Source organism: Passer domesticus, chromosome 4, assembly GCF_036417665.1.
Source record: "Passer domesticus isolate bPasDom1 chromosome 4, bPasDom1.hap1, whole genome shotgun sequence".
In the NCBI taxonomy this organism is placed as follows: Eukaryota; Metazoa; Chordata; class Aves; order Passeriformes; family Passeridae; genus Passer; species Passer domesticus.
Genome location: NC_087477.1, coordinates 58408384 through 58430478, shown reverse-complemented (window position 1 = coordinate 58430478; position 22095 = coordinate 58408384). Strand labels below are relative to the sequence as shown.

General features: G+C 44.2%; 3 protein-coding genes and 1 long non-coding RNA gene across 17 annotated transcripts in view; 2 read left to right on the top strand and 2 right to left on the bottom strand.

Moving 5' to 3' along the window:
* LOC135299331 (uncharacterized) overlaps positions 1-7242 on the bottom strand; it is a 35789-nt gene extending 28547 nt beyond the window's left edge. The window contains exon 1 of one of the 2 annotated variants that reach the window (XR_010361313.1): positions 7170-7242. This is a non-coding gene — a long non-coding RNA (uncharacterized LOC135299331). Of the gene's footprint in view, positions 1-224; positions 3485-7169 lie in introns of those variants that run through there. The other variant, XR_010361312.1, reaches the window with a different exon arrangement.
* On the top strand, positions 3772-6487 carry SLC10A4 (solute carrier family 10 member 4). The gene is made up of 3 exons (XM_064418227.1): positions 3772-4293; positions 4684-4894; positions 5527-6487. The coding sequence occupies exons 1-3, from the start codon at positions 3917-3919 to the stop codon at positions 6040-6042; spliced, it is 1104 nt and encodes a 367-aa protein (XP_064274297.1). The 5' UTR covers positions 3772-3916; the 3' UTR covers positions 6043-6487.
* ZAR1 (zygote arrest 1) lies at positions 6679-13345 on the top strand. Of its 2 annotated transcripts, XR_010361308.1 has the most exons (5): positions 6679-7557; positions 7642-7734; positions 7809-7883; positions 7957-10272; positions 10907-13345. XR_010361308.1 is itself a non-coding variant. In XM_064418226.1 (4 exons), the coding sequence occupies exons 1-4, from the start codon at positions 6706-6708 to the stop codon at positions 8098-8100; spliced, it is 1164 nt and encodes a 387-aa protein (XP_064274296.1). In that variant the 5' UTR covers positions 6679-6705; the 3' UTR covers positions 8101-13345. The 2 variants fall into 2 exon arrangements, 1 of the variants encoding a protein (XP_064274296.1); XM_064418226.1 differs by having other exon boundaries at positions 7957-13345.
* FRYL (FRY like transcription coactivator) overlaps positions 11312-22095 on the bottom strand; it is a 157397-nt gene continuing 146613 nt past the window's right edge. For 9 of the 12 annotated variants that reach the window (XM_064418204.1, XM_064418206.1, XM_064418207.1 and 6 more), the window contains 5 exons: positions 19726-19794; positions 16421-16438; positions 15349-15459; positions 13823-14019; positions 11312-13374 (listed from right to left, as the gene is read on the bottom strand). In XM_064418204.1, coding sequence (XP_064274274.1) covers positions 13116-13374; positions 13823-14019; positions 15349-15459; positions 16421-16438; positions 19726-19794 — 654 coding nt within the window. In that variant the 3' untranslated portion in view covers positions 11312-13115. The remainder of the gene's footprint in view (positions 13375-13822; positions 14020-15348; positions 15460-16420; positions 16439-19725; positions 19795-22095) is intronic. The other 3 variants (XM_064418200.1, XM_064418209.1, XM_064418202.1) reach the window with 1 other exon arrangement.

The window sequence follows — 22095 nt, the reverse complement described above, 5'->3', positions numbered from 1 at the left end:
AAATTACCTTAAAATGCATATAGGGGATCACACAATACACAATAAAGAAATATTTTAATTCAAGGCAACAGCAAAGACTTTTCTTTTTCCCATGGTCAATTATTATTTCCCTATTAAGTCTTTAATTTTATTTCTATTCATAGCCTAGGTGCATAGCAAGTAAAGCAGAAATGAAGAGATTGTACATCCCCTGGAAATCAGAAACTACTCCTGCTAGGTCTCACCTGAACATCACTTCACAGCAGTATTTTGTTCCACCATCTTTAGTAGCACACTGCCTTAAGGTGCTGACTGAAAGCTTTCCATCCTGCAGGACTATCCTTCAGAGGCCTCTCTTGCTCTGCAAACACCCAGCACAGCTCCACAAATCAGCTGGCACTGACGTGCAGAGGCAGAGCATGACGCCACTTCCCCAGACCCAGGCACAGCACACAAGAGCCAAGGCGGGAGGAGCAGGGAGCTGAAATGGATATTAAGCTGAAATGGGAAGAGCAGGAAAAGAGGGGGTGACCTCCCTTTGCTTTCTAACCCAGCCCCACTGGCTGCTTTTATGGACTGCTCATAACTACAGCATGCACACTCCTGAAGTGCAATATGTTTGGGATTTAGGCTTTCAAGTTCAAGACTCTGATTTCTCTTTAATTCACTTGGATTTGCAAACCAACCCTTGTTCCTTGAGGCTCTAGAGCGACAGGCACACACCAAACCTCCTCTTTCTGCCCCAAATTCAGCTCAGTGGACAACACCCACAGCGACTTCCCTTGGGGGTCACCAAGAGGAAGCATAAACACGATTGCAATTTTGCAGTAGTCCTGGGCTATTCCAGATGCTTTTAATGTCTGGCCAGATGTTTGTCAGGAGAAGCAAGTGATTGAAACATCACAGTGTGCTGAAGCAGTCACTGAGTAAACAGCAAGGTTGCTTTGCTCATTCCTTATAGTACTACCAGAATCCCTTACAAGTTGATCCTTTATTTTTCACTTTTGATTCTAGTCGAATAAAGGGAAGGCACAAAAATCCTGTTATAAAGGAGCAAAAAAAATTCCTTGGTTTTGAGAGACTTCTCCCTCTCCAGACTGGCTTATAGCACAAATGCTCTTTTGTGGAAATCAACCCTTTTCTAAGATTATCATAAGACAATATTTTTAATCAAAGTTATAAACTACAACAAGTTCATATTTCAGTAGTTCTTTCCCTCCCTCTTCTTCGTTCGTGCTAACTCTTATCCTTTTACCCATTTTTCAACAGAAGGACTAACAAGGAATAATTGAGAATGATGTACGATCAGGTTTACTTGCCAAGTCTTTTTATACTCAGATATTCAATTTGTGGCTTCCAGTAATAGCAGGGTAGGCAGTATCCTTTCTCCTGCCCTCCACAAAAGAAAGCAGAAAGGAGTTATCCATGGATTTAGATACACTGAGGTGTTCACTATGTGTGAGCTGGCTGCCTCACAGCCAGATCCTGCAAAACTACTCAGCATCACTCCAGACTCCAGACTGTGATTTCATTATGGCATATCAGAAAAGCCTGCAGCAAGTTAGAGACAAGAACCCTGCTCAGCAGCAGGTACAACATTTTTTCATTCTAAATGCTGCATGTGAAAATATGCCAGCTGCCCACTGGGAGTGGAGGTACTTTGTGGATGGACAATTTGCAAAACCGATTGGCTGGGTTCAGACTTGGCTTTCCCTGAAGCCAGCTTCACTGCTCATGTTTAAACCAAGGGTTTAACTTTCATTTTACCTGATAAATTATAACAAAAATCTCAAGAGGTCTTGATTTGTTGGAATGCATTCATCACATTTTCCCACTATAGTTTAGTGTCCCTTGAAACTGAAGTTTATGCTGACTGGGTGGGCTCTGAAAGAGCTTGCATCTGCTTCCAGGGACACTGGACTCCTCCTGTAACTGCCTGCACCATAGGTGCCACACTTTATGATATAAAAATATCTTCCTGTGACCAGCCCTGCTGCAGTGGGGAGTTTGGGGAGTGGCAGTCAGAGATAAAGCAGGAGGCCTGGCTGTGCCCTTCCCACCTGCTCAATAAGCAGCCCCTTTGTGCTCACACAGTGGATCCATCCTGGGTCTGCCCACAGTGATCCCTGGCCAGCCACACCACAGGGAACCACCCGGGCATTACCTGCAAACCAGGGAGGGTATGATAAGTGAATGAGCTGCATGCTGCACAGCAAAGTACGGGCTACATGACAGGTGAAATAAGATATAATAGTGGTAAGACTTTATGAAGCACAATAAATACACTACAAGCACTTTTCTGTGTATGCAAACCAGAAAATTAAATCCAGAGGATGCTGTTGGCTTAAAAAGCCAACCAGATCCTGAGGTCCCCTCTTCTAGAGGTCAAAAATATGAATGAACTAAAGCAATCCGGATCCTATTTGGTTGTTCAGCTCTGATGACTCATCTTCCCTGAGCTCCTCTTAGGCTAATGACAAAGAAACAAACACAGGCAGAACAGTATTGAACTTGGCATCATTTTGGCAAAGTTGCTTTTCCAGGATTTTGCCACCAGGTACTACTTGCACTTCTTGTGTTACCTGTGCCCCAAGAAAGAACCAAAGGTTTAATAAGCAAACTGCCTGGTTTTCTTTCAAGCCACCAACAATTTCTACTCAAGTCCCAGGACAGCCTAAAATTTAACCCAAATTTGATGGAGCTTAAGGCAAGCAGCCAGTCAGGGCAGCTCCTTAGACTCTCTCCTTAAATCTGGTGTACCCTCCTCCAGCTGTGACCCAAAATGCTCCATGCAGAAATAAAGCCATGCAAGAAGTGCAGAAGCAAAGAGGCAGCCTCGGGGGATGCTCTGTCCTGAATCAGCTACCCCCACCCAGGAGTGGTAATGTGAAGTGGTGGCTGTGATCCCTCTAAACCCTGTGGGTGAGCAAGGGAAAGAGTTACATTCCTAAGACAAGGCCAGCAGTGGTGCCAAGAGTGAAAGTCACCATGTATCTCCTGCCCTCGGAAGCTGCCCTCCTCTCTCAGGAACTCCTGCCCTTGTGTGTCTAGTCGGGCATTACATACAGCACTTTACTTCTGAGGGAACAGAGTGACACACAATTATTAAATGAAAAGCAAATGTTGTAAGCAAAATTTTATGACTGAAAACAGTTTAATCACCTTTGGATGTGATTTTTGGATGATGGACTGTGTCTTACCCTGGTTTGAATATTTGCATGCTGTGAGCTTGCCCTGCTTCTTCACGTATACTGACGACCCTTTAAAAGGTATCACCTCTCCTGTCAAGTTTCTGGGTCCCCACCAGCAGAAAGTGGTGCCTTCTCGACCTCATAAAAGGGCTTTCCATCCTTCCTCACACATTCCAAAACCTTATCAATAGCAACTTGCCTGGAGGGGGAACGAGCTTAGCAATCCCTCAGCAGAAGGGTCTAGTGCTGCCCACCCACATCGCGTGACACTGCGACGCTAATTGACCTTTTTGTAATGCCGACGCCAAAATAAATCCTGCGATACCTCAAGTCCTCGGCTGGAAAGGTCTGGTGGGTCCTGCTGGCTCCAGAAGAGGATGCCGGGGCTCGCACCGGAGAGGGGGATGTGGCCGTGAGCCCGTCGCCGCCTGCGCTTCCCTCCGCCGGGCCCGGGCGGCGCTGGCGGCCGGCGGTGACCGCCGTCGAGGCGGCAGCGAGACACCGCCCACGCCGGGGGTGGCCCCGCGTGGGTCCGGGCAGCGCGGGCGGCGCCCGCAGCAGACAGCAGCGGGGAGCGCGGCCGCTGCGCGTCAGCAGCGCCCGCAGATCCGGCGGGGCCGGGGAGGGATGCGGGCACCGCCGCCCGCCGGGGCGAGAGCTCCCCGCGTCCCGCACTGACGGGCGCCCCGCCGGCGGCACTCTCCTCGGGGCTCGCGGGGAGCCGGCGGCTCCGGGGCCGCGCAGCCATGGCCAGCTCCGCGCAGCCCCCCGCGGGAGCCGGCCCCGACGGCGGCTCTCTGGCGGGGGGCGGCGAGACCTTCGGGGACCGCTCCCTCAGCCAGGGCCTGAGCGTGCTGGTGGGGCTGGGGCTCTGCGTGACCATGCTGGGGCTGGGCTGCGCCGTGGAGCTGGGGCAGCTGGGGCAGCAGCTCCGGCGGCCCGTGGGGCTGCTGCTGGCGCTGCTGGGACAATTCGTGGCCATGCCACTGCTGGCCTTCCTCCTCGCCCTCATCTTCGCTCTGGACGAGGTGGCGGCCGTGGCTGTCCTGCTGTGCGGCTGCTGCCCCGGGGGCAACCTCTCCAACCTCATGTCGGTGCTCGTCGACGGGGACATGAATCTGAGGTAGGTGCCCCGCTGCCCCTCGCCCGCAGGCGGTCGGGGGGCTGCGGCAGCTCCGGGGGGCTTCGCTGGGCATCTGCCGCCGGTGGAGCCGGGACGGGCGGGCGGGCACGGCGCTCTCGGAATCGCCAGCACTGCTCTCCTGTGGAGGATCTTACAGGAGCCCCGACACACGTCTCCTGCCTCCTTCCCTAAAACCTTGCGTGCCCGCATCCTGGCCGGAGCAGGGGAGGGAGGGGGTGGAGGATGGAGAGGGGAGAGCGAACGGGCTCTTGCCGTGACAAGTGCCCGGCCGGCTGCAGAAGCCGCTTCCAGCGGGGGTTGGAGCTTCCCACGGTTGCTCCCCGGCCGGGCGCGCGGTGATGGAGCATTTCTTTGGTTCCCCCGGCGCAGCATTATCATGACGGCCTCCTCCACGCTGCTGGCCCTCTTCCTGATGCCCCTCTGCCTCTGGATCTACAGCCGCCACTGGATCAACACGGCCGTGGTGCAGCTGCTGCCCCTGGGGGCGGTAAGCCTGACGCTGGGCAGCACCCTGCTGCCCATCGGCCTGGGGGTGCTCATCCGCTACCGGCACCCCCGCGCCGCCGACCTCCTGGTCAAGGTAGGCACGGCGCGGGGAACGACCGGGGGCGGCACCGGGGACGGGGAGCCGACGGCAGGAAGCTTTCTGGTCTCTCCGAACCGGTGTTGGTCTCACACAGGCATATTCGACTACTTAAGTGGAATACAAAGTCTTGAAATAAAACTGTGGGGCAGAGAAAGCGAGAGAAAGGGCGGGTTACCCCCTATCGCAGCACACAGGAGGGAGGGCAGCGTGGTGCTCTGCCCCGGCAGGCATCCTGCACCCTGTAGAAGAGGCGTTCCGTGACATCCTGCTTTCTCCCCACTCTTCCTGCACCCAGGTCAGGCAAAACCAACCTGCAGGCACAGCCACACTTCCTTAAAACGTGCAACTAAATTAGCTTAATTGAGAAAGGAAGAGTGAGGCACAAGTCCTGACTCTTGTTTCCCAGCAAGTCACCCCAAAGCAAAATGATGGAGGATGACCTCAGCCCATTCCTTTTGTGGGATATGATCAAACACCACCAAAATCCCAGGCCAGGAGCAAACCTGGGAAGGGCAGTGCAACCATGTTTTGCCACGTAGATTCTTTAGCAAGCCTCTACCTGCTATGCTTACCCTTTCAAAATAATAGCCCTCATGTTGTTTATCAACGTCTTTATCTGTTGCCAGATTTCCCTGTGGTCCCTCTTGGTGACTCTGGTGGTCCTGTTCATCCTGACTGGGACCATGCTGGGCCCAGATCTGTTGGCACAGATTCCTGCGTCTGTCTACGCCATTGCAGTGCTGATGCCTCTGGCAGGGTACGCCTTGGGATACGGCTTAGCCACGGTCTTTAAAATGCCCCCACACTGCAGGAGAACAGTGTCTTTGGAAACAGGGTGCCAAAACGTCCAGCTCTGCACTGCCATCCTAAAACTCACCTTCTCCCCGGAGATCATAGGGAGCATGTACATGTTTCCCTTGCTTTATGCGCTTTTTCAGTCAGCAGAAGCAGGACTGTTTGTGCTGGCATACAAGATGTACGGGAAAGACAGCTACAAGCAAGATACACTTGGTGAAGAGGAAGACACAGACATTTCCTACAAGAAACTGAAGGAAGAGGAGATAGCTGATACTTCATATGGCACAGTGACCACAGAGGAGCACAACTCCATTCAGATGGAGCCGACTCAGACGGCGCTTTAGGCAGGACAAAGAGGTAACACCCAGAGACTGAGTGTGTGTTGTGCTTGCAGCCAGGCTGGGGCTGTGCTCGCTGCTGTGCAAGCGGAGCTGCCCAGCCTCGATCATTTCTCCAGCTACTCCCATTGTACAAGGTGATATGTGTTTATTACCATGAAAGTTCTACTCCCTCAAAAGTAAAGGTAAAAAAAAAAAAAAAAAAAGAAAAAGCATCACTGTGACACAAGCCATTAACTCTAAAACTTCATGCAAGGAGGCTGCTGCCTGGCTGAGTGCAGCAGGAATGGTTAGAAGGAAGAAACAGTGTTCCACAGAGTCAACACCAATCCAGTGTCAGTTCAGATGACAGGAAAAACCACGTCGCATGTGTATATCTGTGCCTCCCACCTGCTGTAAAAACATTGTTCTCATTGTTGTCACCACAAATACATGGCAAAGCCGAACCAAACCCGTGTTCTCCGCTGTTTACTCCCTTGGAGGCAATTAAGAGTCGCGCTACCTGGTTCTGCCGGGGAGCTGACGGGGGTGGGAGATGGCCCAAGGCCGCGCACCAGGTGGGGATGATAAGGGGCCGCAAGGCCGGTGCCCGTCGGGGGCGAGGGAAGCCCGGCCCCGCCCCGGGGGTATTTAAGGCCACTGCCCGGGGGCTGCCCCGGGTCTGGTGCGATGGCCGAGGAGGCGATGGCGAGCTACCTGTACGCTGCCTACCACCCCTACTCCTACCGCTACCCGCCGCCCAAGGGCAAAGGAGGGGCGGCGGCGGGCGGCTGGCGCCCGCGGGGCAGCGGCAGCTACTTCCCGGGCTACGGGGAGGCGGCGGCCGAGTACTTCGACAACTACCAGCGGGCGCAGCTGAAGGCCATCCTCTCCCAGGTGAACCCCAACCTGACGCCGCGGCTCCGCAAGGCCAACACCAAGGAGGTGGGCGTGCAGGTGAACCCGCGGCAGGACGCCTCGGTGCAGTGCTCGCTCGGGCCCCGCACGCTGCTGCGCCGCCGCCCCGGCCCCGCCGCGCCGCGGCCCCGTGAGGCGGAGCAGGAGCTGGGCAGCCCCGCCACCACCAACACCCGCGCCGTGCGCTTCCCCCGCACCATCGCCGTCTACTCGCCCGTGGCGTCCCGCAGACTCACCGCCTTGCTGGAGGAGCCGAGCCCGGAGCCGGAGCGGCGGCCGCAGCAGCAGGACAAGGCGGCGGCCGTCGAGCAGGAGCCGGCCGCGCTGTGGGAGCAGCGGGCGGCGGAGGCGGCTGCCGTGCGGGCCAGCTGGGAGAAGCCCCCCGAGGGTGGCGCCGAGCCGCTGGAGCAGCGCCCGGCCGAGCCACTTGGGCAGCGCTCGGCCGCCCCCCCGGAGCCGGCGACGGAGGCAAGCCAGGAGGAGCCGGCAGAGGTAGCCCAGGCGGAGGCGGCGGAGCCGTCAGCCCAGGCAGAGGCAGCGGAGCCGTCAGCCCAGCCCGCGGAGCCGCCGGCCTCAGCCCAGAAGCAGCAGTCGTCGGCGGGCAAGACCCGCCTACGCTTTCAGGTGAGTGTCGGCCGCGGGGGAGCAGAGCGGGGCCGGGCTGGCCCGGGAGGCGCCCGCACCGTCGAATAACATTGTCCCCGGCAGTTTCTGGAGCAGAAGTACGGGTACTACCACTGCAAGGCCTGCAACATCCGCTGGGAGAGCGCCTACGTCTGGTGCGTCCAGGGCACCAACAAGGTAGGCCCGGCTCGGATTGCCCCGGCGAGCGCTCCTCGCCGCCGCCCTCCTACTGACCCCGGCCTTCCTCACAGGTCTATTTCCGTCAGTTCTGCCGGACCTGCCAGAAGTCCTACAACCCGTACCGCGTGGAGGACATCACCTGCCAGGTAAGGGGCCCCCGCCGTGCCCTGAGGCCGGGCACTGCCGGGCCCGCCCGCCGACCGCCGCCTTCCCCCGCAGAGCTGCAAGCAGACGCGGTGCACCTGCCCCGTGAAGATGCGCCACGTGGATCCCAAGAGGCCCCACCGCCAGGACCTCTGTGGGAGATGCAAAGGGAAGCGCCTCTCCTGCGATAGCACGTTCAGCTTCAAATACATCATCTGAATGGGATGGGATTCTTTTTTTTTTTTTGTTTAGGGCTCGTCAAGAAAACTGCAAGTAGAGCAGATTTCTTTTGTTGTTGTTTTTGTTGATATTGTTGAAGGTACTTGGTGAGATGTAGCTAGGAAAACATGAAAATAAAAGTATTGCAAAGCATACTCAAATGATCAGGTGGGTTTGTGCTCAGAGGGTGCTTAGAGGGTGCATATTGTAAATTCTGTAACTTGCATAGGCAATAAGCCTAGAGGTGTGTTGTAATTCAGTGATAGCCTTGGAAGCAACTGACTCAGGACTTTGTAGACTCTCAGGTGGAAAGGGTTTCTGTTACTGCTCCTGCTCTTGAACTAATCAAATTCTTGAAGTTAACATCAAATTGATGTCTGCGTAGATAGTAGACCATCCTTTACGATTAACAAAACACCAGTAGTATTCACTTATTTTGCACACCTCTATTCAATGTACAAATTATCCTGCACCTGTTCTTCATCACTAGGAAATTATTGAGAAATGCTGTGTAAGTACTGAATCACTTCTACTGGTACAGCTGGCCTGCATTTGGCTAAGTTGGTGTTCTTGTCTGTAGGTAAAAGACAAAGAAGGCTTTGCAGGGATGCTCTCACAAAATGCTGAGGAACGGAGTCACTGATGTTATGGCGATGGTCTCTTGGTAAATGTGTTGCTCATTTTACTTGCACAAGGTTATGGAGGGAAGTGACACTTCAGAGGAGCAAGGTGCAGTAACACTGCATCTGCTTGGCTTCACTTTCAACTTGCAGGTGAAGCGCAAGAGCTGTGCACTTGGTGGATTATACTTGAAGAGTTTGATCCAATTACAGTTTAGATGCCTACCATCAGAAGGATTGACACTCCCACACTCCTCTGGGGTTGGGTTTGCAGCTAGGAATTGTACTTGTCCTGTTTGTTAGGAATGGCAGAACCAGCACTGGTGATGTGCAGATGATGCTCTCTGTGGGCTATTGGTGCTCTCTATAGCAACACCATGCTTCAGCCAAGTGTTACAAGGTGACTCTGACTTGCAGCATTACCATCTGAGCAGGTTCACAAGCTAGTAAAACCTACACCACTGCTCTGTCTACCTTTTAGCTATAGAGCTGGAAAAACTCAGATGAAAACCTATTCTTCTGAGAATGCTACCGGCACTGTTAATTTTTAAATTGAGCGTAGTCATCAAGCCTTTTGCAGGACTCTTGAGGTAACTTCTCTTTCAGAAGAGTGATTTTTATATTTGCTATAGCAAACTTATCTACACCTGTACCCAGCTTACTCGAGGGACCATTCTGTTAAATGCTAGAGAGAATCAGTCTGAGCCTGTGCTGTAGAACACCTTCAGTGCCAGTTTCTGTTAGTGGCAGCTAGTGTGTGGCAGGGTAGTCAAACAATATCCTTTGTATCAGCATTTCTGGTTTGAGGAGCAGTGATTGTTATTTCTATATGCTTAACTCATCTTGTTGTAAATTTCTGCCTTATTTCAATATGCCCCTTGAACCTGCTGCAGTAGGCTTAATGCCTCAGTGTCAATTTATTGCAAAGTAATTTTATTTGTTCTTGCTGCATTCATTATTATAGCAGTGTGAGGCATTCTGGGAAGAAGTAGACCTACTCCCTCCAGAGCACAGCACAATTCTATTTCCTGCTTCTACCTGGAGTGTTTTCCCATATATCACAGCAAAAGGCAATATCCCTTGCTTTACCAGCTTAGACTTTCACAGCAAATTCCACCTTTGCCCTGTTCAATTTGAAAAGCTGCCCTGCAGCTGGGCAGTGTTCTGTTGTAGATGCACATGCCTTGTACTCACCTGTAGTTACTGTGATGAGCAGTGGCAATCCTCCAGCCTGAGGAATGCACCTGGCCCCACTGCCTCAGTTTGCAGTTGCAGCTGTGATCTGGGATGTCTTTATTTCTGAGCATATTCCCATCCAAGGATGTTCTTCAATGTTTTCCTGCTTGCCTTCCCCATCCTCATGGCTGTAGTCTGTTCCTGATGTGTTGAGAAACTGACTGTGATGAGTCTGTGCACCTTGGTAATGAGTCAGAGAACTGCAGCTCTGTGCCATGGCAGTATGAAGTCATGGCAATATGAGCAGCTGGATTCTTCCTGTTTACATAGGCATCCTTACAAAACACGGCTTTGAGGATTACTTGCTGTGAATATGGTGACTCTTAAATGATTATCAGTATAGCCCAAAGTGAAATCTAATACAACTTAAGGGCTGTCATCCCCACTAACTACAGTCAAAGCAGCACTTGGTTCTGCATGATCACATGTAGACCAGGCTAGCTGATGTGAAGTGAGTGCTGTGCTTCACTAGCAGCTGATGAAGGCTCCACAGGGCAGGTAGCAGCAAGGAGGCCCCCCCTGCAGCTGCTGCAAGGGGGTGGCTTGGGGGAGTACAGTGCAGTGGGCAGCCATATTAAACAAGCTTTCCTTTATCCTGTAGCATTCTGCAGTTTCAAAGTAGCTCTACATCCCATCCCTCTTACATAAATGTTAAATGCTTTTACTGGTTGATGCCCAAGTACAATTCTGTACTTTGCAGCTGCTTTTCAGCTTTACTGCCATGTCATGTCTGTGACAGCACACACTGATTGTGGCCACGCAGCAGGAAGGAAAGCTACTCCTGACCTGTAATTATGCAGAGTGGAAGGGTGCCAGTTGTTCAAAGCTATCCTGAACTTGTTCTGTACAGCTTTTTCATAAAGAGATTCTTTTGCACATGTTAGCTCAGTCAGTGCTGTATTTGCTGCATCTTACAGGACCTGTCTGATGTTTTGTTTGTTTCTACACAGCTTTGCCATAGCTTTGGATTTGGCACAGGCCTGGCACCATGTAATGCAGGATGACAGCTCATGCATTAGTTCAGTAATTTTTGAAAAGCTTAATGAAATTAAAGCAATATCAAAAGACAGTCATCTAACATGATTCTGCTCAATAGGGTGGGTTCCACTAGCCATTATAAATGCAGGAGGATGTGTAACATAAGGCATTACATATATGAATTCAGGTTTGAGTTTCATGAGAAATCCATTAACAGCTTCAGAAGAAAAATGCTGCTTTTCATCCTAGAAAAATGCTGCTGCAATGACAGGACATAAAAGGAAAAAAAATACTTCAGGGCAGCCAGGCCTCTGTTGCCAGTGTTTAATCTGTTTAGCTAAAGTATTTAAACTCTAGCTTGTAAAAAATACACAAAATGAGAGATACAATGTCTTTTATTTTTACAAAAAAGCTGGTAAAAGATGATGTAAATAAAAGTGTAATGCATCCCTAAATAAAACTACCTCTCCCCTGAAAATACTTGTTAAATAATTAAGAACACCATCTACAGTACCACAAAACCATCAAAATAATTAAATTTTATCAGGGACAGGGGAAAAAAATACAGTGAATATGAATGTGCCTTGACCAGTTACAGAACTTGTTAGGATAACATAACTACTGTCAGCAGTCCAACAGCGTGCACAGTGCCTTCAATTAATGCATTTCAGCATAATTACATTTCTAGTGGGGTCTAATTCCCCCAAAAAGGCAGAGCTAAGAATTTCAATTCTACATTCCAAACTCTGGAATTAGAGCCCATTAAAAAAAATCACAGTGGGTAAGAGATGTATATAAAAATACTGGGTGTTCCTTTCAAATCACAGGAATTGTGGGACTACATTCTTTTTTTTTCTGTATTTTTTTCTTTTTTTTCTTTTTTTTTTTTTCCTACAAAATGCTATTGGTTTCAACAGAATCCAGTTTCTTTTATGCTACAGACTTTGACACTGAACTATGAGTATATTGCCTGTTTGCATGTTTTGGTAGTCAGGGTATTTTTTGTCTTTTTTTTTTCTATAGTCCCAATTCCTTAGGCTTCAGTTGAGTCATGAAGATGCATATACATGCATTCCAACTCTTCAAACCCTGCAAGTACTGCATGTGACTACCAAGAGGGAATGCCCCCTTCTCCTCATAGCTTTATACACCTACTGTTTTAACAGTGCATTGCACAAATTTACATGAAAAATACTGGTTTTGCACTATACAGTTTCTAGAATATATACAGAATAAAATAAGTTAACTTCTAATGAGAATTGCTGATGGGCAGCATATATCTTTAATATACATTTTAAAGTCTCTGCAGGCAGCTACTTTTTGGTTAGTTGTTATCAGTATTTTAACATAAGCACTGGTCAGAGAACTGAGCAGCATTCCAATAAAGTTAACAGATATATTATTTCTTTTAGAAATACTGGGAAATCCCAGTTTAAAATATTATTAAATGTCCTAACATTTACACACTATGAGGATTAGATCTAATAAAATAAAATTTCTTCAAAAATAATCTTGCAGCTCTTTTAAGCATGCTCTGAGACCTTATTTAACAATCATCCATACCTTCAAAAAAACAACTGTCACATAGCCATACATTCTAACTCACACACATTATTTCCTTAGAACAGACAACAAAAGCAAATAAAACACTTGAGAAGTCAATGGTTTTTGCAGTCGTGTATCATTCTACTCATGTTTGACTGCACATTCTTCGTGACATTGCAATGTCTCATTAGGTGTTAAGCTGATGGTTTTACTGCTGGAAAGCCAGGAAGCCTTGCAGGTCTTCAGCCAAAATAAACCAGCCTTGATTTTAGCCTCATCCCACCTGCGGTACGGATCCAACCTCTAGAGGCTGTTCTTGCAAGCATCCTTTATAGTTCTGTTACAACAGAAAATAATGCATATGTACGCATTACGTTTAAGCCCTTTTCCTTTCATGTAGTTTTTATACATAAATTTAATAAAAAAATACTACTGCCACACAGGCTGCTGTGTAGAAAGAGCAGTCAAGTCGGATGTTCAATTTTCAGGGTTTTACTTGTGATGAAAGTTTCTTGCTGTGATAAAAGTGTGTTGGTTGTTAAGATTGCTGGAGGTTTGTTTTTGTTCTTTTGTGAAAGGTGCTCAATAATAGTCTGAAGTATCTTCATCATCAGTTCTTTTCTAAATGACAGCTGTTCAGAATCCAGTGGTCACAAGATTTGTTCCTGTTTTGATCTTCCCTAGAAGCTGACAGGATTGCACCATGCGGAGAGACTCTCGGATTTCTAGATTAAGTTCCATCAGCTTTGAGCTGGCCTCAGACATATCCTGGTTGGAGCCTACTACTGCAAAGCTGCCAGTTTGGCCAAGTGTCTGATGACGGAAATAGATGTGCAGCAATGTTTGAACTGGGTCCTCTTCAGAACTGCCAAAGATGTCGTGGGGCCAAATAGATCTGTAAACACACAGTTGGGATTTAAACATTAAAAAAAAAAGTTTAAATGTTCTTTAAAAAGGTATTTGAACGGCAGACAGGAAAATGCAATTGAAAATAACATGCAATTTGGATTTAAAAATCAAAAGTTTACATACTTTTAAGGAGATATTTGAACAAAAGACATAGAAAAATGCTAGAGGAAAGTTTCTTCCACTGAGTCCCGGTAAATAACAGTAAAATTTCTCAGAGATAAATTCTAAATAAGTACTAAAATTGCTTTTTACTTTTTGTAAATTACTGAAAAGAAAACCCCAAAACCTGTAATGAAGCAACAGTACTTGTCCTTTTCAACAAGGACATCCAACAAGAACTGGAAAAAAAAAAAGGAATAGTGCTTATCCCTGTTTTTAATTTTAAAAGGTCTATTAAGAAACTCAAGATCTGAAAGCAATCCTTAAAAACTTACCTGAAAGCCTTGACCTGTGCCACAGCTGACACAAACTCCTTGTTTCTCAGGGATTCAATGAGGGAGTGAATAGCTGTTTCTGTGCTAGCTTGGGAAGCCTCTGCAATTTCAATTTCTTCTATACCACTGTCAGACACTGCCTCGGCCTCTTTCAGGCAGCTCTCCAAAAGAGCAAGTTCTTCAGACATGTTTATTACCTAAAACAATTATAATTTATGTCTTTTAGTTTAAATGTATTTCAAGGAAAAATAATTTTCAGAAGACCAGGTTTTTATTTTTCCTTCTCTGTGTAATAAAGTGAAATAGAAAAAGAACACCCAAATGTTTTCTGCAGTTGCTTAAGTATACAGTTAATGGCCCAAGCATGTATGTCAATTATTTGGGCTTTCCCTGATGAAGTTTTCCTCTTAGTTCTTTTCAAATTTATTTTAAAAAATAAATTTTTCTCCTTATGTAACTTAATAACAAACTGACAAGAATGAAACATTTCAGAAAGGTATGACAGCAATAGTGCCATTACAAGGATGTCTTTACAAAGGAAAAAATCTGGAAGACTGGTAACCCAGGACAGTAACATTAGTGCAGCCAGTGTATGTAATAATATCTTTGACTTTAGCTGCAGTGCATGAGTAAAACATGAGACCATCTCTCAGAACACGGTTCTGCATCTGACTAACTTAGTGGGACTGATGTGAAGCTAATTTCCACAGTATTCTTCAAACACAAACTTATTTGCAGCCTTTACAGAAATCTGGAAATATAAGTGAGGAACATGCACAGTTTTGTTCTAAAGCTACTCAAACCAAACTCTTTCAGTCAGGATTTTCATATTCCTCCTTACTATGTCAAGCAAGACCATGCCTACTTTTTTTTTTTCTGCTACCCCTGTTGCATTCCAGACCCAGGGGAGAACTTACAGAAGGCATTATTAATAGCATAATGCACACAGTTAACATCACATATGTACCACATGTGCACAGCTGAAAACCACTTTTTACTTGTAAAGTTACAACAACTAAAAATCAGGCAGAAGAGGAACTTATGCACTACTAACTGTGCTTAGGATGGGGACTAAGGTTGCAGAGTAATTGAATGGTGGCTGAAGTGACACAGCTAAATGAATCAGTTGGTACAAAGTGGTGGTGGTGTTTGCTGTAGGAAACACCAGGGCTATGGAAAGGCTCAGCTCTTCTGAGTGGACTTGATGTGCCTTGATTGTAGCTTGATTAGAATACACCAGGAGTGCTACTGAAATACTTAAAATCCTCAGCATTGGACTCCCCATGCTCCAGTCTTTTTTTAAAGAGCTTTCCTGCTGTACAAAAATCAACACAGATAATTGAACATCTCAGAAAATTCTTGTAAGCTCTACTTAAGTATTTTATTAATTGGCTATAAAACAGCTGGAACCCTCCTCCAGTTTCTAAAAGAATGTTCCACTGATGAAAATGTTATCAAAATGTGTTTTAAATTGTCTGCTTTTAAAATGTCAACAATTACTAGCTGAATGTCATGGTTTTCATTACCTCTGCTTCTTTTTTGATTGTTTTTACTTGACTGATGAGTTTGCAATAGGCTTGGAACAGAAGCAGCAACTGGAAATGCAGCTTGTATAGCCTCCGACACAACTCCAGCTCCTACAAATGTAAACAACACTATTATATTCAGGAAGTGCAAACCTACTATCCAGTGCAAGAGACAATAAATCACAACTTCTTCAGTAGAGTGTGCAAAATTAGAAGTAGTTAATTTGGCTACTGAAGAAAATGCCAAAAATATTTAGAAGCTAACATACAGTAAGCTAATGAAAAGCCGGTGAAAGTTTCATTCTGTTCTAGATTTACAAGTAGCCTCTCACAGAGATATGAAGTTCACTTTTTAATAAGTTACATTTCCAAGAAAGGGAGTGGAGTGGGATGTGAAGAGATTCAAAAGGCATTTTGAAATGTCTGGAACATTTCAAGATTTCATGTCTTAAAACCAAGAGTTTCATAGATCATTTACTTTTATTATTGATATTTTACTGTTTTAAATTCAAGATCTAATATCCAAAAGAAGCAGTTGTGCTTCATAAGTATAGGATCTTTCATAACCATTAGTATTTATATTGTAAGCACAGTATATAACCTGGCCCTTAGTTTACACTGCCTGACAGAGTAGGAAGAGAGTAATTCCATTCCTGGAGGCAAGAATAATCTTTTCTTTATAAAAGGTAGCCCTTATTCTGCTTAGAAAATAACACATGATATATTCTTAAGGAAATGAAATAGCAGTATTAATTTACACACTGTCTTGCTTCCATTTTTATGCCTCTAAAACACTAGTCAGAAATGCAGACAGTGTTAATACTGCTTCACATACAGACATAAAAGCTAGTGCTAATGGAATAATCTTTATAACATTCTACTAAATACAGGATCCTATTATCTACAAAGGACCAACAGTCTAATGGGTTAGATGATGCAAAACCGAAGCACACAGCATTTCTGTAATAGTCTAGGACAAGACATCATTATTTCACAAATGGACAAGACAGATGGAGACCAGTTTGGTGACTGGCATGGTTAAGTATTTGATAAATCAAGAACTGTCACTTACTGCTAGAATTTCCATTTGCTAAGCAAGAAGATGAGCAGGTCACAAAAATACAAAGAAAGAAAAAAGAGCAAGAATTAGTGTAGGAAATAATTTTAATTAGGGTAAAAGATGTCCCAGGTAAAATGGAGGAAGAAATACAAGTAACATGCTCCATACATATCCTGAATGTAAAAAATATTAACAGGCTGAATTTGATGTAAAATTACTTGCTGCTATAGCTAAAGATAAAAAGTACTGGCTTTGTTGTCCCACAGCATGAATAACACTCTTACAACCCTGTCTGGTCTTTATACACTGTGTAGTTTGAAAGGTGCACAAATTTAAGGTAATCAAAATCAAGGACACTTAGATCTAAACATCTGTACAAAGCTTCTTATTTGTTCTGTATCACAATAGTTTAAGCAAAATTAAAGCATTTTAAAATTGGAGATGCAAGATTAATTTGGATTCTGAATCAGTTTAGAAATTCTTGGGTTTGCTAAACTCAATTCTCAACCCCTCTGAGAGATTTCTGTACTGTAATTGCACTTGGTTTCTACAAGCCATTTCAGAAGAAAATGTTTGGGGAAGAGGGATAGGGAGAGAAGTGGTCAGAAAATGAATGTGTCAGACTAGGCATGTGAACTTCACCACTCCTGTGCTTTGTACAGCACTGAGCCTACTGATGGCACTGAGGGATGTACAGTGGTCATAGCCAACCAAATCACAGTCACAGAATAGCCTGAGCTGGAAGGGACCCACAAGGATCACAGAAGTCCAGCTCCTGGCCCTGCACAGGACAACCCCACTGGAATCACACCATGTGCCTGAGAGCCAAAAAAAGGAATGTCAGCGGATGTCTGGCTCCCACAGGCAGAAGCAGCTGAGCTTTACTAAGCAGAGTTGTACACGGTGTTATGGTAAGTTACACACTCTGTGCTTCCCAGGTTATAAACATTGCATGTTTTTGTTACACTCCATGTAAGAGTGTATGCACATCTTTTACATCTTACATCTTTTGTTCTGCACTCTGTGCTATTATATACTCAGCACAATTACCATATTTTTGATGCACAGAACACTGAACACATAAAACCTTGAACTGCAGAAGTTAACATGACTTTGATAAATCACTTCAATGAAGCACAGAGAATCAGATTTTGAGAAATGGCAGGGTTGACTATTTAATAATTTTAAGTCATTAAGTTCCAGTGTTCTTAAAGCCAAGTCTCATTATTACTGTAAGCCATAATTAATCCCTTTCCCCCAAAACACACCTTGATAGCTTTAAAAATTCAGGAGGGGTTTTCCTTTAAAAATGGCTTTGTACTCCTTCAGTGTCTTTCACACACATGCTTACTTGAGAAATAATTTGATTTTTCTACCTGCCTGTCCTGTAGAAACAGTCAAGCCAGAGTCCAGATGCATTCTTTCAGGCTTAGATGTACTAATAGCAAGAACTGAATAATTAGATTTTACTTGCAAGTCTGCTGGCAATGCACAAGCTGGAACAGAATTAATCTCGCTATTCCTTAGCTGTATGGACCACAGTGCCAAAAATTAGTAAGAAAATCTTATTTGTGTTAGTGAATAAAAAATATCTGTTTTCCTGAGCAAGACAACACTAACACATTTTTTGCATTAACTGGCTGACTGCTCAGACTTAGCAGCCCCACACTCCATTTACAAGGACTTTTGAGGAATTACCAGCATGCCACCCTTGCAGGCTAGGATTAAAAACCAAAATCAAAACAAGTCCCCACAAATAATAATCAGTGTGATTGGTCTCAGACTCCTTTTCAGAGGTCATCTTCAAACCCTGCAGAAACAGGGAAGAATAGGCCAAACTTGCCAGGGAATCATGGATTCTTTTTGTACAAGCTATCCATCTGAAAGTTGCTGCATGTTGCTTGTCTTCCGTTTCTTAGTTTGCCCAGCTACACAGTAGGAACAGTAACATTTACCTTCATGGTAAGAATGGTTCTGTTCTAACAACTAAATGTTAGAACAATTTCTTGGTGTTTGTAAACAAAATTATAAGTATGGCCAGAAATACACAAATGCTGCTTTTTAATTAATATATGTACAGCATTTGCTGTATTGTAATAGTAAATGTTATCTACTTCTAAAGATATAGCAGTCAGTATACAAAGATGTGTACTTAGTGTAAAATACACTAAAGCATGAGTTCATAGCAAGATAAAAGTCCTTGCAAATAGCAGCAAATTATTTTGCCAGTTTTGTATTGCCTAAGCTTATTCACTTGATTTTTTTTTTAATGTGCAACTTCAATGCAGTATAAAAATTAACATTATATTACCACATTTTACTACTCTAAAAGTTCAGGTACTCGCATAAAAAGCCCCGAACATATATGTGTTTATATGAAGAACAGCAAAAGAACACTGTATAAAAGAAAAAATAGTCCAGAGATACAGTAAACATTTCTGTTGGTGAAGACTACATCTTCAGCAGCAGAAGCATGACCAAGTGCATCAATGAATTGTTCAACTGAATAAAAGAAATAAAATTTCTCATTTTTCAGCTTGGATTTGAGATTTTTGTCAAACTGTGATTGTGAAAAGGTAAGTTCATCTGCTACTTGCAGTTCTTTCTTACATCCTTCACTGTCCTTATCACAGTACTTCAGATGGCAGACTCTTTGTACCAACTAATGTCGGGTGTTGGATTTGCTTTTTTTACTGTATCAATATTATATAGCTATTCTATTTTTAAAAAACCCCAGTCCTAGTCCATCTTGGGAAAAGCTATCACTTATTACAGCAATTAGTAATACTAAACATGGATGAGTGCCATGCAAATACATACAAAATATTCAACTAATATTAATGGTTACTTAATCTATTGTTAGGTGATATTTTCACATAAGTGTTTAATGAACTTTTTGCTATACTGCTACTTTACTCCCTGTTACTTCTCACCCAAATATTGGCTCCAGAAAGGTCTTATGTAGTTCTAAGTTTTTGAGTAGACAATACATCTGAGCATATAACCAGAATTTTAATCTTTTTTCCTTCTAGAAACAGCAGCAGAAAAGCAGACTTGCTGGTACACAGATGGTATCTAGTCTGCTTATCTACTCAGTGTTATTAAATCTAGAACCCAAGACGCATGGCCAGCTTTTATTAAGAAGACCCAATTTTATTGCCACTTCATGAGACTCTGAGTTTCCAAAAGATAGGATGATAACTGAAATTAAAAGCTTTTCATACATTTTCAATCTCTCTACAAATATTGGATTTTTTCGTGCAATAAAGATGATTTTTAATCTCATATCCTGAGACTCACAAATGACATACACCTACCTGGGCATCTGTGTTAGTCCCATGAATACCATCATCAGTACCAAATGTCCTTTTGCAGTCTTCCAGCCACTGCAAATTAATATAAATAAGATTGAACATCTTCTGAAACAGCAAACTGAAGACTGTGCTAACACTGCTTAAGACACTTTGTCTTGTACATTCTCGGATAAGGTTAAGAACTTGTGGTATGAAATCAATTGTTTACCAATGTTGTTTGCAGTGATGATATCCACTCTGACAGATCACTTTGTAACTTTTATTTCCTGTAGCCTTCATTACCCAAGATGGAGATAGCACACTTCAGCATAAATACTAATCCATGATTGAATTGATACTGTTACAGGAAAATGTATGAGAGGGTGGAAGCACAAATATCCCTCTCTTTACCTTCTGTACAAGGTTTACACTAATGTGATTTAGCAGCCTTTAAAATATAGCACTGATTCGCATTAATTCTCATTCTCATTAATTAGAGAATAAGCCTGTTACATTTCTTGGAACTACTTGAGAAACAGAAGGAAACAGAGCTCTCCTGTGTAAGTGCATGTTTACAGGTTGGAATGAAAAAACCCAGATTCTCCAGTGGGAGTTCAGCATCACTTCCACTTCATACAAGCCAAGGAGATGACGTATTCCTGCATTACAAAATGCAAATCTGCAGGTTCCACTCAGGGCTGCATTTAACTTCACCTCCTATATCACACAATAAGTTTATTAATTTCAGTGGGCAGTCTCTTTTTCTACCTTCAACCAACCATGCAAATTTCTCAAAAAACAACCTCCATGTGTACTGGCATTCCCATGAATTTCTGTGTTACTATAAAGCATTTACAGAAACAAATATGTTCTTTTTGGACAATACAACCAGATCACCCCATTGATGAATTTTTCTGTACAGTGCAAACAATTGCAAGCATGGTTATTACTGAAATGGGAATGCATCATGTTGAGATAAAGTGCATAATATCATCTGAAATGAAGAATAGGCTCTGTACATCCAAGGAAGAATAATTTAGCATACTGCTTGTGCTTGGTATCTTGAATCTCAGAGGGAATCTTGGTGACCTTTTTCTAACCTTTGTCTGATGCAAGAAAAAGAAAAATGTGATTTCCCATCTGTTCAATTTAATAAAGGTTACTTAGTGAATTAACTAGGCCAGTGTGCTCATCAAGAGGAGAAATGGAATTCTCTGAACATCACAGTGTCAGTTTCAATTAGTGACATGGATACCAACATCCACAGCAAATCTCATTTTTCTTTTTATCAGACAGCTTCCAACGGAACAGGTTTGCACTGCAACAAACAGCAGCAGCAGTTGGGATGCTGGTATTTCTTTTCACCCACCACCCTTTTAAGACCTTTTTTTTAAATCTTAGAACCAGTCTGAATAAAGGGTGTGCCTAGAATGCTGTGTGTATAAGCTTGCATTTTCTATCACATTTATCTGATTCAGTATCTTTGTCCCTAATACACACATGAAGTCTAAGCAGTCCCCTTGCAAGAAAACAGAACAATAGTTCCAAAAATGTGACAAAATTAATTTGTTAAGAATTTTTACAGAATATATGTACAGCATAGTAGAAAGATTTTTTTTTGGGGGGGAATAGTGTGACAGAATAACCTTCTTTATGTGTTTGCTTTGTGTCAATTCATGTTTTCTCCACATATCTCCTACAAAGTGTTGATGAAAGCATAACACGGGGAAGTCTGGGGTTACTCTTGGTCATAGCACAGGTTTGTCTGCCAGATTACACCCTAAACAGACATGCTAAACAGCCTATGCTACAGGTGCCTTCTGTCTTATCTTGGTGCATAGGTAAGCATTTCAAGCAACCACAGCCCAAGCCTTTTACTTTTTGAATTTGATTTATGTGAATGCCTGTACACCACACAGCACTGAGAGTGACAAACATCATCTATTAGGATAAAGTTTAAACAACAGTTTTTCATTAAAGAAATTCACATACAAATTCTCCCAGTGGTTGATTCCAGAGGACACCGATTAACATGCATAAATATCTGTCAATTTTCATTTACTTTATTATACAATAGCCCAACCACTTAATTTGGTAATTTTTCTGTGTACTTCTATGAAAAAAGCAAGGGACTGCATTAAGTTGATTAAGCATTTTGCTTAACACTTTCATATTTAATAGGATATGTAGCACAGCTGTGTGTTACAGCAGAAATTCAGATTTTACTTGACAAAGTCTTGTTCTATCATTACCTATACTCTGTTTAAGAAGACAGAGTAAGAAAACAATAAAACATATATCTTACGATGTAGGTTAGAAGATTCTTAGTTTACATTTAATATAAAATACACCTTAGAGAAAGAGGGCCAACAGCTAAATAAATACTTCTAAAAT